This window comes from Tenrec ecaudatus, chromosome 9, assembly GCF_050624435.1.
Source record: "Tenrec ecaudatus isolate mTenEca1 chromosome 9, mTenEca1.hap1, whole genome shotgun sequence".
NCBI lineage: Eukaryota > Metazoa > Chordata > Mammalia > Afrosoricida > Tenrecidae > Tenrec > Tenrec ecaudatus.
Window position 1 is genome coordinate 105258183 of NC_134538.1, and position 14624 is coordinate 105272806.

The 14624-nt window shown below is 43.2% G+C and overlaps 1 protein-coding gene across 1 annotated transcript; it reads right to left on the reverse strand.

Moving 5' to 3' along the window:
* Window positions 1-786: 786 nt before the first annotated feature.
* GNG11 (G protein subunit gamma 11) lies at window positions 787-5382 on the reverse strand. The gene is made up of 2 exons (XM_075558401.1): window positions 5020-5382; window positions 787-1196 (listed from the first exon to the last, which is right to left on the reverse strand). The coding sequence occupies exons 1-2, from the start codon at window positions 5113-5115 to the stop codon at window positions 1071-1073; spliced, it is 222 nt and encodes a 73-aa protein (XP_075414516.1). The 5' UTR covers window positions 5116-5382; the 3' UTR covers window positions 787-1070.
* Window positions 5383-14624: the final 9242 nt, after the last annotated feature.

The following is a 14624-nucleotide window of genomic DNA, read 5'->3' on the forward strand; positions in this document are numbered from 1 at the left end:
TAAAATTGCAGGAGTTTGTGACTACGCAGCAAGAGGTTTTTGGGTCTTTCTTTTGGCCCATACCCAGAGTCATGCAAAAGCAGAAAGGAGGGAGAGAGAAAAGCTCACTAAAAGGCCTTTTTCTTTAAAACCAGAGCTTCTTTGCAAGGGTTATGAGCAGGCACGTGGCACCTGTGGGCTAAAACTCACAAGAGCTATGGTCCCCACTGTGTTCTTGGCTCTGGTAGGGGGAGGAAAGGAGATGTTTTGCTCTGGGTCTGTCAGAAAAGACGGGTGAAAGAATTGCAGAAAGTCCAGTGCCGATGCCAACGCCACGAAGCAGGAGTCCACTGGATCCTGCCCTCCTCACAGCCAGCAGATGGGCCTGGCTGGGCCACTGCACTGCGGGAGGCAGGAGGCTCTGCCTGCGCCCGATGATCTGCTGGCCTCCTTCCCAAAGGCGGCAACAACACTGCACAGAGGGCTGAGCGATGACAAACCAGGGCTGTGCTAACGGACACTCAGCTTGGCGTGGCTCCTGACTCGAATCCTTTGACTGTATCCATGTTATTCTTAGGAATTCTACTCACCCAGTTCCTAACGATTAAATTAGATCAAACACATTCCAGAAGTCAGAACTTGGCACTGTAACCTGGCGAGCCTGGAAGCAAAGAGAGCGGGGCTGGAGACTTGATCTACAAAGCCATCTACTCTTTCGATTTGCTTCTAGAGCATTCGAAAGGTGTCTGGAAGAAATATGAAAAGTTAACGTTTGACGAACGCGCTCTTAAATGGCCGACACTCGAGTTCTCGAGACAACACTTTATTTGAGGCCCCAAGCAGTGTGCTGAAAGAGGTGAGTCATGCACAGTGAAGTCCGAACTTCCGTAAGTGAACGGCTGATAATCCCTAGCCTCTTACAAATGAAGGGTGTACAATAAGCAAAGATGAGAAGCACATAACCATCTCTATCGGGTGCTTAAGAAGCACTCATTTCATTTTTTCATTCCTTAAAAGGCTTGTCGGTTTCATTTGGAAAAACTGAAGCAAACAAATCCTTCCAAAGAGATGACGTTTCTCCCCAGAGTTATTTAGGAAATAATGCAGCTGCCTTTTTCTTTAAAGGGATTCTTGTCTTCTGGAATTCCCTTAACCAAGGGGTCCTCCCCAGAGCGCTCTTCAATATAGTTCTTTATTTCTTCAGAACACTTAGACACCTTGAGCAAGAACAAACAGAGGGAACAAGTATTAGGTGAGGCTTGTGCAACCTGGTTATCGCCGCCCTGGATTGAAGCTCCTCTGATTGGGAGTAAGAACGAGCTGTTTTTTAATGGCACAGAAGTGGTAGAGTGAAACACAGATTACACATATATAATCTACACAATATATACTTCTGACTATTGGTTAAGGTTAAAAAATTTTGAAAGGCACTGCAGAATCTCAAGATAATCCCCAGCAAACTCAATCCATTTTGCCCATGATTTCCATCCTCGGCTAAAATACAATGACGACACCTCTGTACTATTAGAAGGAACTCGAGTGGCGCTCTGGGATGAGCCCTGGACTGCCAACTCCAATGTCATGTATTCCAAAGCACCAGGCACTCTGAGAGACAGTGAGGCCATCACGCCCATAAAAATAGTAGTCTCTGAAGCCCTAATTAGGGTTGCTCAGAGTCAGAATCAATCAATGGTGGTGAGTTTATACTATTTTGGAAACTACAATACACCCCATTTCAATTTGCCACCGGGCGCCCTGGCGGTGCAGTGCATTACAGGTTGGATTGCTAATGAAATGCCAGTCTTTACAAGTCCCCAACCATTGTCTGGGAGAGAAGGATGAGGTGCTCTCTTCCTGTAAGAACGTACAGCCCTGAAAACCCCAGGGAGCAGCTGTTCTCCGTCCACAGGGCTGCAATGAGTCGAAGTGGATCCCATGGCCTTGGGTTTGTTTTTGTTGTTATTGTTTTTTGTTCAATGTTCCATGTTAATAAACAAAGCCAAATCCGTGTCTGGTCAAATTTCTCACTTATTATGGATATGTACTATGTTCAGGAATCCCCTAAAATGGTGGAACCAGTGGAGAGAGGACTCTGGAAAGGCTGGAGTTCCATTCTGTATTTCTGCTTAGAATTTCTGTTCACCCAGCATGCAGTTACTGATCAGAATAAAAGACTTATCTGAAGCATTTCTAGGCTTCCCTACAAGTGCCTTGTTTCTGTAACCAAATTAAACATTTCTGAATGGCGAAAGGACTGAATAAAACATACAAATATACCTGATGTCATAGAGTTAGTTCATTTTGACTCATGGCAACCCAATGTATTATACAGTAGATCTGTTCTATGGGGTTAAGTAGTTTCTTTCTAAATTTATCTTTAGTACACAGAGTATAAGAATGGGGGTGGGAAAGGAGAAACAAAGAGGTCTAAAGGGATTTGTGCCTTCATGAAAGCCCTATCAGCAGCAATAAATTAAAAGTAAGACTTAGAAAAACACCAACAAAGTTCCATGGAGACCTCTTAAAATAGGGACAGAAATTCCCACTGCATTTGTCATATGCATTAATAACCTTAAAAGGAAACTGAATGATGATCTCTAAGATATGTTTGCATAGGCATCCCAGAATGTATATAATTGTTTACTCTTGAATATTAAGTTCACACTACTGAGTGAATACATTATGCATACTTATAAAAAAGAAACTGGAAATCATAAAATGATGAGATTTTAAATTCCATAAACAGATATTTTTTAACATTTTCACCTCGCACCTCAAAGGATTGCTCTTTACATTTCAGTGTGGAGGTGACTAACCTGGAATTTAAAGCCGGCAGTGTCACAGTGTGGCTGAGACTTTCAAGGGCAGTTCTTTCCGTTAATCTGTTCTGCCCAGTATAGCAGACAGACAGAGCGTGCGCATTCTCAGTACATTCTCAGAATTGGTGATACAGACACCCATGACCTGGGGTCGGGGTCAGCCCCAGAGATCCTGCTGGTAAGTGAGGTTCATGCTCCCCAAAGTGAGTTCATACTTCCTTGGCCTTCAGGAGACTTCCAAAGAGGCCGTAACCTTCCAAGGTGAACAGCTACACCTCTGACACACTTCCTCCCGTGACCAAGAGGATCTCCAGGGAGAATTCAACTTGGGGGTTCAATGCCCTTGGTCTGTGCTTGGTTGTTAACCTTAACAATCTATGGGCAGAATAATAGGCCTGAATAACCAAGCCAGAGAAGCGGAACCGGGCCTAGCGCTACATCTGTGGTTTTACATTAGGGCTTCATTTATTTGTTTAAATCCTCAGCGGCACAATAAAATATGTTTGAATATTGTACTAGGACTTAGATGCCTCTCTCTCCATGCCCTCAGCACGTCTCTCAGCAGTTTCTTCCCCTGTGCTTATGCTCAAGGGTCGGAAAGCTGATGCGGCAGGGTGTGTCCTGGGCGCAGGAAGACCGTGTGAATGCACCATCAGTTTCATTTCCACAAGTGGGCTGTGCCCAAGCCTTTGTCCAATATCTACTTTAAAACTTAAAATAACCCCAAGACACTTGTCTCTTGGTGTCTCCAGTACATCCTACACCCACTCAGTGCCTCGCAGTCCATGCCTGCTCCTCGCCATTCTTTAGGATCCCATCGAAACTACTCTCCAGGGTTTCCCAGGTTGGAAATCCTTGACAGGGGCAGGTGACTCATCTTTCTCCCTGGGGGGGGGGGCTACTGGGCAGATTTGAACTACTGACCTTAGCCATTAGCAGCCCTAGGTGTGGCCCGGCACACCACCTGTTGCCTATACTGAAATACAGAATTGCCTTACTGAAACATTGAAATATTTCATATTTGGTATCACCGTGGATCCCTGGTGTTGGAGTGGGCTCTCCCAAATCTCAGAAGAGCAGGAATTTGAGAGTAAAAGGTTAAGATGAAGAGATGTTGCAAAGCCCGAACCCCGAAGTGCCTGCACTTCACTCTGACAGCAAGATTCCTGCCATTCAAGGGTTAGGGTAACTACAGCCAGAAGGCAAGTGGGCTTGTGAACAATGGCTGCCTAATTTCCATTGTTTTTCGTAGTTTTTCTAATGCTAAAATCATAAAGAGGAACCAACTCAATTTTTTTTTCTTGCTGTGCAGGAAAGATGAGATAATTCCCCTTTAAAAAAAATCTCTTGAAAAGCTTATCCCTAGACTATGAGTTGCTTGATCGAGTAAAGAAGGAGAAAACCCCCCCCTGCCAGGAAGACACGGAAATAAAACTTACAGAAACTCCAGTAAATTCAGTGCAAACTTATTAACAATGGGCCACCCGTTCCCACTGAATGTGTAATCCATGTCTATGCTCTCTTAATAGTGTCATCACTAAAAATATTTCCATGAGTACCTTAGTATACATAAGCCTATCAACTCATAAATAAGTAAATGCCACTATCCTTGTCAAATTCGGAAAATGTATAAGCCATCAAAAAACTGGAAATTATAGGGAGCTCTGATCTACAAATGCCTAACAACAATTCCTATGTTTTCTCCCCTGGGCCCAGTGGGTTGTCTGCACGTCAATTTGGAGACCCTGGTGAAGTTCAAACCATTAAATACCACACTTTCAGATATTAAAAAACGATCTTATTTTAATTAAGTAGCAACCAGCTTTTTCCTACAACTGAGTTTATTTATTTATTATTGATATATAGCTATCACACTAAGACACAATTTCAACCTGCTTTTAACCTGCACAATTCAATGGCATTAGTGACATTAGTTGTGCAAGCGACACAACTGAATTGTGATGAAATTTTAGATGGCATGACCCTTTATCTTCCCCCTCTCCCCCATTCTTGGCTGTGTAAATTTTAGGACATTTGACTTTAAATTACTTCCCCGATCCTTGCTCTCTCCTTTGCCTTCTAAATAGCCATTTCCAGGCACAGCCAAAGCTCCATTTCAAGAGAAGCTGCCAGAGGAAAAGCCGTTTTTGTTCTGCGCTACTTAACCAGGCTAAGCTGAGCCTGTTTCCTTTCACAAAGGATTCTGCAACAAGCAAGTTACCTGTTGTCTCTGCAGCTTGACTTCTTTGCGAAGTTGTTCAACTTCCATTTTCAGTTTCTCCTTCTCTGGGAGATCTTCAATGTGCAGGGCAGGCATGTTCGCCCCAAGCCCAGGGCCCAGGAGCAGCTGGGGGACTGGGGCGGCGGGAAGTACAGCAAGGGATGGCTCTTCCTGGAATAACTAGGGTGCCGCCCACCTCCGCTGCTGGCCTGCGCAGGACGTGACTGCCCCGCGGCACAGGGGTCCCCAGCTGGCTCCCCAGGGCTGGCGCTTCCTCTAGGACATTTCCTCCCTTAGTCAGTCCGGCCCACAATCCGGAGATCCTAACGCCCCTGGGCTTTTTCTCAAGTTTCCACAGCCCCCAGGAGGCCTGCCTGAGTGTTTAGTTTGGGGTAGCCCCAGAGCAGCCACCCTCTGTGGGCGCTGTCCCCAGGGATGCTGGCCCCAGGCAGCCCTGCCTCTAGAACCAGCCAGGCCTGCAAGCCACCGCCTGGGCTGGGGCTCAAAGGGTTGGCGCTCCCCTAGCCCAAACTGTTTCTGTTAGCCTCAGTCTGCTCAGTCCCCCACCCCCCAATCCATGGCATCCTGGTTTTGTTTGTGAAGCTAGGAAAAGCAGGAAAGAATGGCTGGTGACCTCTCCAAGAGGTTTTAAAAGACGTGGGATAGCACTTTTCCCCAGTTACAAGGGTATTTGGTGCAGGAAGCAGAGGAGCCCAGGAAAGGAAGCTAGCCTTTTATCTCAGAGATAGACCAGTGCCCGTGGACCTCTATCTGCTCCATCTAAAGTAGATCTAGCCACTAGTGGGGTGTGTGTGTGTGTGCGTGTGTGTGTGGCGTGTGTGTGCGTGTGCGCACACAGAATCAGGTTGTATGTATTGTTTATACCTTGCATGGCCACTTTGCTCTCATTTAATAACTGTCTATAACCTCCTCAGCAGACGTCTCAGTTTTCAGGAGGCCGGTTGGCAATGGCTGGTAAGATAAGAGTAAGATTGAAGATTGGAAGCCATGGTCTTCAAGCTCTTAACACATGCCCTCCACTGCCGCTTCCCTCCCCCCAAAATGTTTGGGTGACACTTGATAGCAAGTTTTCGCAATCTCTGATTCCAACAGCTTTTTGGAGGTAGGCAGTGAATTTGATTGGTACCGGTTTCGTCATATCAGGAAGGCAGTATTCATTGTAAAACTCCAGAGGGGCCCCAGACTTGAACGTGGGAACATATACTATACTCTTGATAATATTGCCCTTTGTCTGTAAATTAAAACCAAGTTAAAGATGTTACAGAGACTAGAAGAAAAATAAAGCACATCTGTCAGAACCCTTCCTAGCCAGGTAAGTATTTCTCTCCAGAGATAACTAACTTCCTGACTATGAAGCAAAACAGCAATAATACAATGGTGGCATTAACTGAAATTTCCATTTGAAAACCAGTTGGAGTGAGTTGGTTCCAACTCATAGAGAGTCCTTGTGTTACAGAGTCCAACTGCTCCATATGGTTTTCTGGGTTTTAAATGTTAGGGAAGCAGATTGGCAGGCCTTTATTCCACTGCACTACTGAGTAGGAAAACTGCCAATCTGTAGTACACACAAAAACTAAACCCTCTGTCGTGGAGTTGATTCTGACTCTATAGGAGTAGAGTTGCCTCTTTGGATTTCTGAGGCGGTAAAGCAGAACACCTCATCTTTTTCCCATAAAGCAACTGATGGAGTCTATCTGCTGACCTTGAGATTAGCATCCTAATTTGCAATCCACTACGCCACCAAGGCAGTAGCAGGCAGAAGGTTTGCCCACCCAGGGACTTCAGCACCCATAAAATACTTTGTATTTTGTATTATTTCATAATTCATCCCAGGCTCCACCAACTTCTCCAGAAGGAGGGCGACGTCAGGCGCATTCACAGAGCGTTGGTGGCTTAGTGAGTCACTTGTTGGGCTGCTAATCACACAGTCAGCAGTTTGCAGAGACCAGCCGCCCTTCAGGAGAAAGATGAGGCTCTCCACCGCCCCTCCGCCCCTCTGTCCTCTCCTCTCTGGCTGGAGCACACTTGAGGGCAGGGGCTCTGAAGGAGTTCCGAGGAGAAGAAAAAGAATTGTTCTGAGTGTTTCTTTTTAATTAGTTTCTAATTATTAATCTAGGGACAGGGGAAAGAGAAGGATCAGCCATGATATATTCTGTCCCTAATTTTATTTATGTAACTATAAAGGATCAATTACTTTCACAAAGAAAAATGGGTAGAAAGTTCTTTTTCATTGTTCGGGATACCACACATTCCAGGATCTTGTAGGCTCAAAGAATTCAGATCACTCGCCAAGGCTTTCCTTGTTAGGAAGCAGTCTGCCCAGACAAAAACCACATCCGCGTCCAGAGCTGTTGCCCTTTTCTGCTTTCTCATTGCTTAAATAAAAGAGGTTGGCTACAAGTAAATTTAAGTTGATTAACATTAGTAGTTAATGTGAATGTGGCCTAAATTAATAAACTCATGATTTAAATATAATCAAGATCATTTAATGTATTGTTTATTATTAGCAAATACAAGTTGATATTATTTAACGTATGTTTAAATAACTCAATTAAGTAAATAAATATGAGTATGTCTGCTCCAAACTATAACAATAGAATTAATTTAGCCCAGAAATTTTTCCCTGTGAAAACCTCTAGTCAGATTCAATGATAAATATTCATAAATCCATACTGGTTTAATATTTCCACAGTCTTTGGAGACTTGAGGAGCCCTGGGGGCCAGTGCAAATGGGCTGCTAATCACAGAGTTGGCAGTTCAAAACCACCAGCAGCTCTGAGGGAGAAAGATGAGGCTTTCTACTCTTGTAGAGTTACAGTTTCAGCAACCCACGGGGGCAGTTCTACTCTGTCCTACAGCGTCTCCCTGATGCCGAGGGTTGTGGAGAGGAGAGAAAGGAGGGAGGCAGAGGGGGCAGCAAATGCACCCACGTCTCTCCATGCTCTGCCAGGGAGAAAGGCTAGCAATGCAATACCTGACTGAACCCACACCGACGATCTCTTCAAAAGGAAAAGTGATTGACCATGTTCTGGGTTGTCAACTAGATTGCTAAAAATCCATATGAGAAAACATCTTTAGGAAAGTACTGAAGCCAGTTATTCAGAGTTGTCCATAGACGCTTCCATCAAAACTTCAAATAGCCCATGGCACGGGGCAAATCTGCTGCACCTGAGCTCTTTAAAGAGTTGAGGGGCAAGCCTTTCTCTGAGGACTCCAGTATGCTTGGCCAATGCCACGGTCTTTTCAATCACCTCATATGTATGTGATAGTTGGACATAGGAATAAAGAATTTATGGATTTGGATTATGGTCTTGGGGAAGAATCCTGAAAGTAACTTGGACTGCCAGAACCAACACCATTTCCTGGGAAGAAATTCAGCCAGAATGTTCCTTAGTATTGAGGATGGTGAGGCTTCACCTAAAGTATTCTGGACAGGTTCCCAGGAGAGCCCAGACCATGGAGAAGGACATCATGCTTGCAAACGTAAAGGGGCAGCACAAACCAGGAAGGCGACTGGCACCGTGGCTGCACCTATGGACTCCCACTCAAGAACAACCCCGAGGAGGGCGCATGCTAGGGAGAGTTTACTCTGCTGTACACAGGGTAGCTATGAGTTCCAACTGACTTGTCGGCACCTGACAATGACAACAACAAGAAACCCTAGCAGAAGAGTAGATCAAAATGGGGCTGCTAGCCCTAAGGCCAAGAGTTGAACCCACCAGCCCCGTCCCAGGAGAAAGATAAAGTTGTCTGCTCCCCACAGGATGTGTCACCTCAGAAATCCTAAGAGACAATTCTACTTTGTCTCATAGGATCACCGCGAGTCTTCATATAGTGCTAAAAATCCATGTGATCAAAATGATGTCTTATTTCCAATCTACTCATCTAAGACTTAATTGCCATCATACGTAAACTGCTCATCTCATCAGTCATTTTACTATTTTGCTCATGTTAGTATATTCTTTTATGAATTTATGAAGTATATTATCTTTGTTTTGAAATCTGGCTAACATCAGAGTAATCCAAATTAAAATGAAAATAAATGTGCTTTCTTTCCTAAAACCCAGCTATGTGTACAAAAACCTTCCAAAGTTTAAGTAGCTCAAAAGATATATGCTCGAGAGCTCTATAAGCCAAAATGAACTGTAACAGTGGACATGTAACAACGGCTTTTGAAAAGTTCATGGAAAATTCCACTATCTTTTCATTCCATTTTACAAGCACTTTTCAACTACCTCTTACGAAAACTTATTCTTTTGAACATTATCAGGAGCTTTTATGAAAGAAACCAATGGTAAAGCTGGGCTAGAGCAATTTTTGCTTTCCTGTCGTTTTACTTTATTCCCTTTAACCTGGTCATCTTTGGCCCTGAACCAACTTCTGTAACAACAGGCACGGGCAGCTGTCGCTGCATGAACTATAGGAAAGTCATGATTCCAGTTCCTGTCCTGAGCCATCGCCTGCTCTCTATTTTCCTTCCTCTGATTGCTATCTTATTCAAAATTCCGCTGACAACCTGGAGTTTTAGACAGAAAGGAATTTCTTAACTCTATTGTTGATTTAATCATCAGTTAAATCAAATATTAGTCAGGAAGTCTGAATTATTCCATTGAAATTTCTCCTAACTACTGTCTTTCACTGATTCTATTTGCATAAAATTTTATTAAATCAATTAGGTTGTAGAGACGGTTTATGAGTTGGTGTGCTCATTGTCATCGAGTGCATGCTGACTCACAGAGACCCTTGAGGACAGGGTAGAACTGTCCCTGCTGGTTTCTGAGACTGTAGCTCTGTATGGGGATAGAAAGCCCCATCTTTCTCACATCAGTTGGTATAGAAGCTTCCAAAACAGAAGCTTCTGGTGTGAAACATATACAATATATCATGGCGAATACAACAATCATGCTAATTATAAGAGAAAGTAAAACAACATGAAGCAACTTAAAAACAACAACAACATTACTGTGGGGTAGCAACCTTTAGGGCAGAGTAGTATACAGGGGCTCTGAAACTCCAAATTTTTTGAAATTGAATCTGAACAGTTTTATGTTCATATCATTCACATATCGCGCAGGTCAGTCACCTAAACACATGAAGAAGGGAGCTGTGTGATCACCACCACTTTAGAGAATTTCCTTCTTCCTTGTACGCATGGATAACTCCCATTTCCCCAACACCTCCCTTATCATAATCCCAAGAAATTGTCAATCCAGTTACTTTGTCTATAGATTTAGCTATCCTGGATTTCGTATAGAGAAAAATATACAAAAAAGAAATCTAAAGAAAAACCCAATAACTAAATAAAATATGAAAAAACCTTGGTTGAGAAGATAACATAAAATACTAAAATGAGAACAAACTTTCAAATTGCTCAAAAGGGAGAACAAAGGATAAGATGTTAAATTGTAAGCTAATTATATCCGCATTAGCACACTTTCCAAGGCACTGTGTCAGGCCAATGTCAGAGGGATTCACTGGAGGATTAAGCCAAGTGATAACCCTACAAATGGATTTGAGGTTTCTCCTGTCACCCCAGCCTTCTGGAAACTGGATGCTAAGAAATGAAGCTCTAGCATCATTCCCTCCTGCTCTTTGATTTTTTTATTCACAATTCTTGGATCACACAGGCTAGTGTGTTCCTCCTGTGTGGACTTCGCTGACATCTCACACAGATGATTGCTTAGTTGAAGAAAAAGACCCCAGATGCTATTCTTTCTGATAGCTGAGCACCATCTGGTTTCTTCACCACACTTTACTACAGCACCCATATCTTCTGCCATCTCTGCATGAGCACAGGTATCAAGGAGGGTCAGAGGCTTAATCTTTTTAAAAAATCATTTTGTTGGGGGCACTTACAGCTCTTACTGAAATCCATACATATATCCATTGTGTCAAGCACATTTGTACATATGTTGGCATCATCATTTTCAAAACAGTTTCTTTCTACTTGAGCCCTTGGTATCGGCTTCTCATTTTTTCCCTCTAAATAAATTATTATTTTGTTCATGTCTTATACCAACTGCTGTCTCCCTTCACCCACTTTTTTGTTGTCTGTCCCCCTGGGAGGGGGTCATATGTTGATCATTGTGATTGGTTCCCCTTTCTTCCCCCCACCCCCTATCTTCCCATACCCTTCTGGTATCGCTACTCTCATTATTGGTCCTGAGGGGTTTATCTGTCCTGGATTCCCTGTGTTGTGAGCTCTTATCTGTACCAGTGTACATGTTCTGGTTTAGTTGAGTTTGTAAGGTAGAATTGGGGTCATGATGGTGGAGTGGGAGGAAGCATTAAAGAACTAAAGGAAAGGTGCTATCCTGTACCTTGACTGGCTTGTCTCTTCCTTGTGATCCTTCTGAAACAGGATGTCCAATTGTCTACAGATGGGCTTTGGGTCTCCACTCTGCCCTCCCCCCCATTCACATCCAAATGATTTTTTGTTTTGGGTCTTTGATGCCTAATACCTGGTCCCACTGACACTTCATGATCATACAGGCCGGTGTGCTTCTTCGATGTGGGTGCTGTTGCTTCTCAGCTAGATGGCCACTTGTTTATCTTCAAGCCTTTAAGACCCCAGACACTGTATCTTTTGATAACTAAGCACCATCAGTTTTCTTCACCATATTTGCTTATGCGCCCATTTTGCCTTCAGCGATCATGTCAGGGAAAGTGAGCATCACAGAGTTCTGGCCTATTAGAACAGTGATCTTGTGTTGAGGGAGTACTTGAGTGGAAGTCCAATGTCTGTCTGCTGCCTTAATATTTAACAAATAAATATATGTACATAGATCTATTCCCGTATTGTTATATATAAATTACAATGAGAGGTTTGATCTTTAAAGATGCAGACTGTCACAACATTGCTACATTACTCTCCAGAAGAGCAGCCAAAGAATTAGAACTAATAAGTCATTAATTAGCTGCCAGTCACTTTAACCACTATGCCACCAAACATCCTTAAAACAACTTAAGAGATGCACAAAATGCTATGGGCAGATGAGGGGCCAAGGAGATAGCTTCCTGTGGCCTTGGAAGAGAAGTAGGGCTTCCATAGGCTGAAAGGAGATGGAGTGGGGCATCTCAGGGGGAAGAATCCGTATGACCAAACCCCCAGACCCAAACCAAACCTCCTGCTATTGAGTCAATGCCACCTCACAGTGAGTGAGTGAGTGACAGGGAAGAACAGATCCTTATGATTTTTCTTGACCGTTCTCTTTCGAGAAACAGAACTCTAGAATTTTTCTTCTGTAGTACTACTGAGTGGATTCAAACCTCTAATGTTTAGATTATTAGTTGCTGCGTGCAAACTGTTTTATATCACCTACCCCCGCCCCTGAAACAAAAGAAAGCAACAAAAAATAAGTCCATTACCATTAAGTGCCATTAAGCCGGAAGACATGAGTCAACTAATTTCTCTGACTGTTGATTTTGTACATTCCAAAGGAACGGTTAAGACAAGATCCAACAAGTTCTGGCCACGTATTTACGATGATCAGACTGGGAGGGCCCCTGCTCTAGGATCCAACATGGTATGGTCTTTAAAAATTGACCTTACAGATCAAATATTAGATTATTCTTATTTTGCTTTTCAAATATGATGATTACCGTATATACTCAAGTATAAGCTGACCCGAGTATAAGCCGAGGTACCTAATTATGACCTGGGAAACCAGAAAAACTGATTGACTCGAGTATAAGCCTAGGGTGGGAAATGCAGGATGTGAATTAACACAGAGACCAGAGGGGAGAGATGGAGCACAGCCACAGACACATCCTTACCAGTTCAGCTGCCGGCATAAGTGAATTACTACAGGTGCTTCTGTGAATTGGAGCCATCCACGTCATAGGACGGCTCTGATTGGTTAGATGTGAGTAAACAAACATTCAAAGCCCTGCAGTGTCAGCGGGGCTTTGAATGAACAGCGGAGGAACGGCAATCACCCACAAGATGTTACACCTCATTGGGGTACCACTGACCCCTGTATAAGCCGAACCCCAGTTTTCAGCACAGTCTTTGTGCTGAAAAACTCAGCTTATACATGAGTATATATGGTAATTCACATTTCTGAGTATTATGATAGAGGTCAAGGCAAGTAATCTCTCTTAGACATTAGCACAAACAGACAACAGAAAAGGCACAGTACCATTGAGTCCATTCTGCAAACAGAATGGTAGCTTTGTAATCTTTATGGGAGCAGATGGCTTCCTGTTTCTCCTTGAGAGGGGCTGTTCCATTTGATTAGCAGTCCAAAGCCTACCCGACAGTGCTACCAAGACACCTTAGTCATTGGCACCGAAACCAAACCAAACTCGCTGCTATCAAGTCCGTTTTGATGCACAGTAACCCTGCAAGACAGGGTAGAACTGCCCCTGTGAGTTTCCAAGACTATAGCATTTTACCAGATAGAAACCTCCATCATTGCCCCGAGTAGCAGCTGGTGGTTTCAAACTACTGACGTTGTGGTTAGCAGCCCGATGCTTAGCATGACACCACCAGAGCACCTGGTAATTTTTGAAATAAAGGTGGTGAAATTGGGTTACACAAATTCAGCGAAAGTCCAAGAGCAAACAGATAAGACTGAAAGATGATGCAGATAATAGCTATTTCTCTATATTCTTGCCCTCCCACTGATACAGAAAAAGGGTGTGCTGATTGAAGTTTTCCTCTGGATGAATGGAAAAGTGTGTATCTTAAAGGATTAGGGAATTTTCATGTAGTTCTTTCTCAACAATCAAAGTAGTGAGCGTTTATCACGCTCATCATGACTGGCAATGTGGTAACTGCTATGTTTATGACAGTCTCATATTTAATCGCAGCGGTTGAGGGAAAACATCGTTATAATCTTTACCTTATAGTAGGAAGAAACGGAGATTTAGAAAGATTAAGTAACTTGGCTGAAGTCAGCTAGGCAATAAATGACCAAGGCAGAACTCTCTGCCTCGTAAATTTGTGTTCCTAACCTTTGTTTCAGGGCTGCTTACACTCACTGGGCTCTGTGACCGCAGTCTGAACTCTTCATCCCATTTCCTTTTGTGGGAAAAATCCACAGCATTGGTTACAAGAAGAGACGGGTAGGAATGTAGGCAGAGACTATGTCAAAACCATGACCACTGACTGGAAGGTGAGAGAGAAAAGGAAGCAGAGAATAAACTATCAACAAAAACCGTCCTGGCACATGGCCTGACAGAATAGGTTATCTGTTTATCACAAGAATGGATGAATTCTATAAACAAGAGAAAGTCTGGGGAGAGCAGGCATTAACTTGAGATTTCCGGGTGGAACATTGCGAGTGCTGAAGGGTAGCGAAGACACATAAAATATTAGCTATATCCTGGCAACCTCAGACAAAATAAACTCCTCCATAAAGCATAGGAATTATTTTGAAAAGAAAGGTTCCGCTAATGTTGCCAATCATTATTAGACTGTGTGCTAATGAATAAAAACAAAGATGTCGGTGTGATTACATTGAAATTTTTATTCCAAGTTTACACTCATAAATTTAAATTTGTATGCACATGCTTTAAAGTATGTTACATTGTGACAACAAATGAGTATTGTCATTAATTCCATAAACTCCAACAATTTT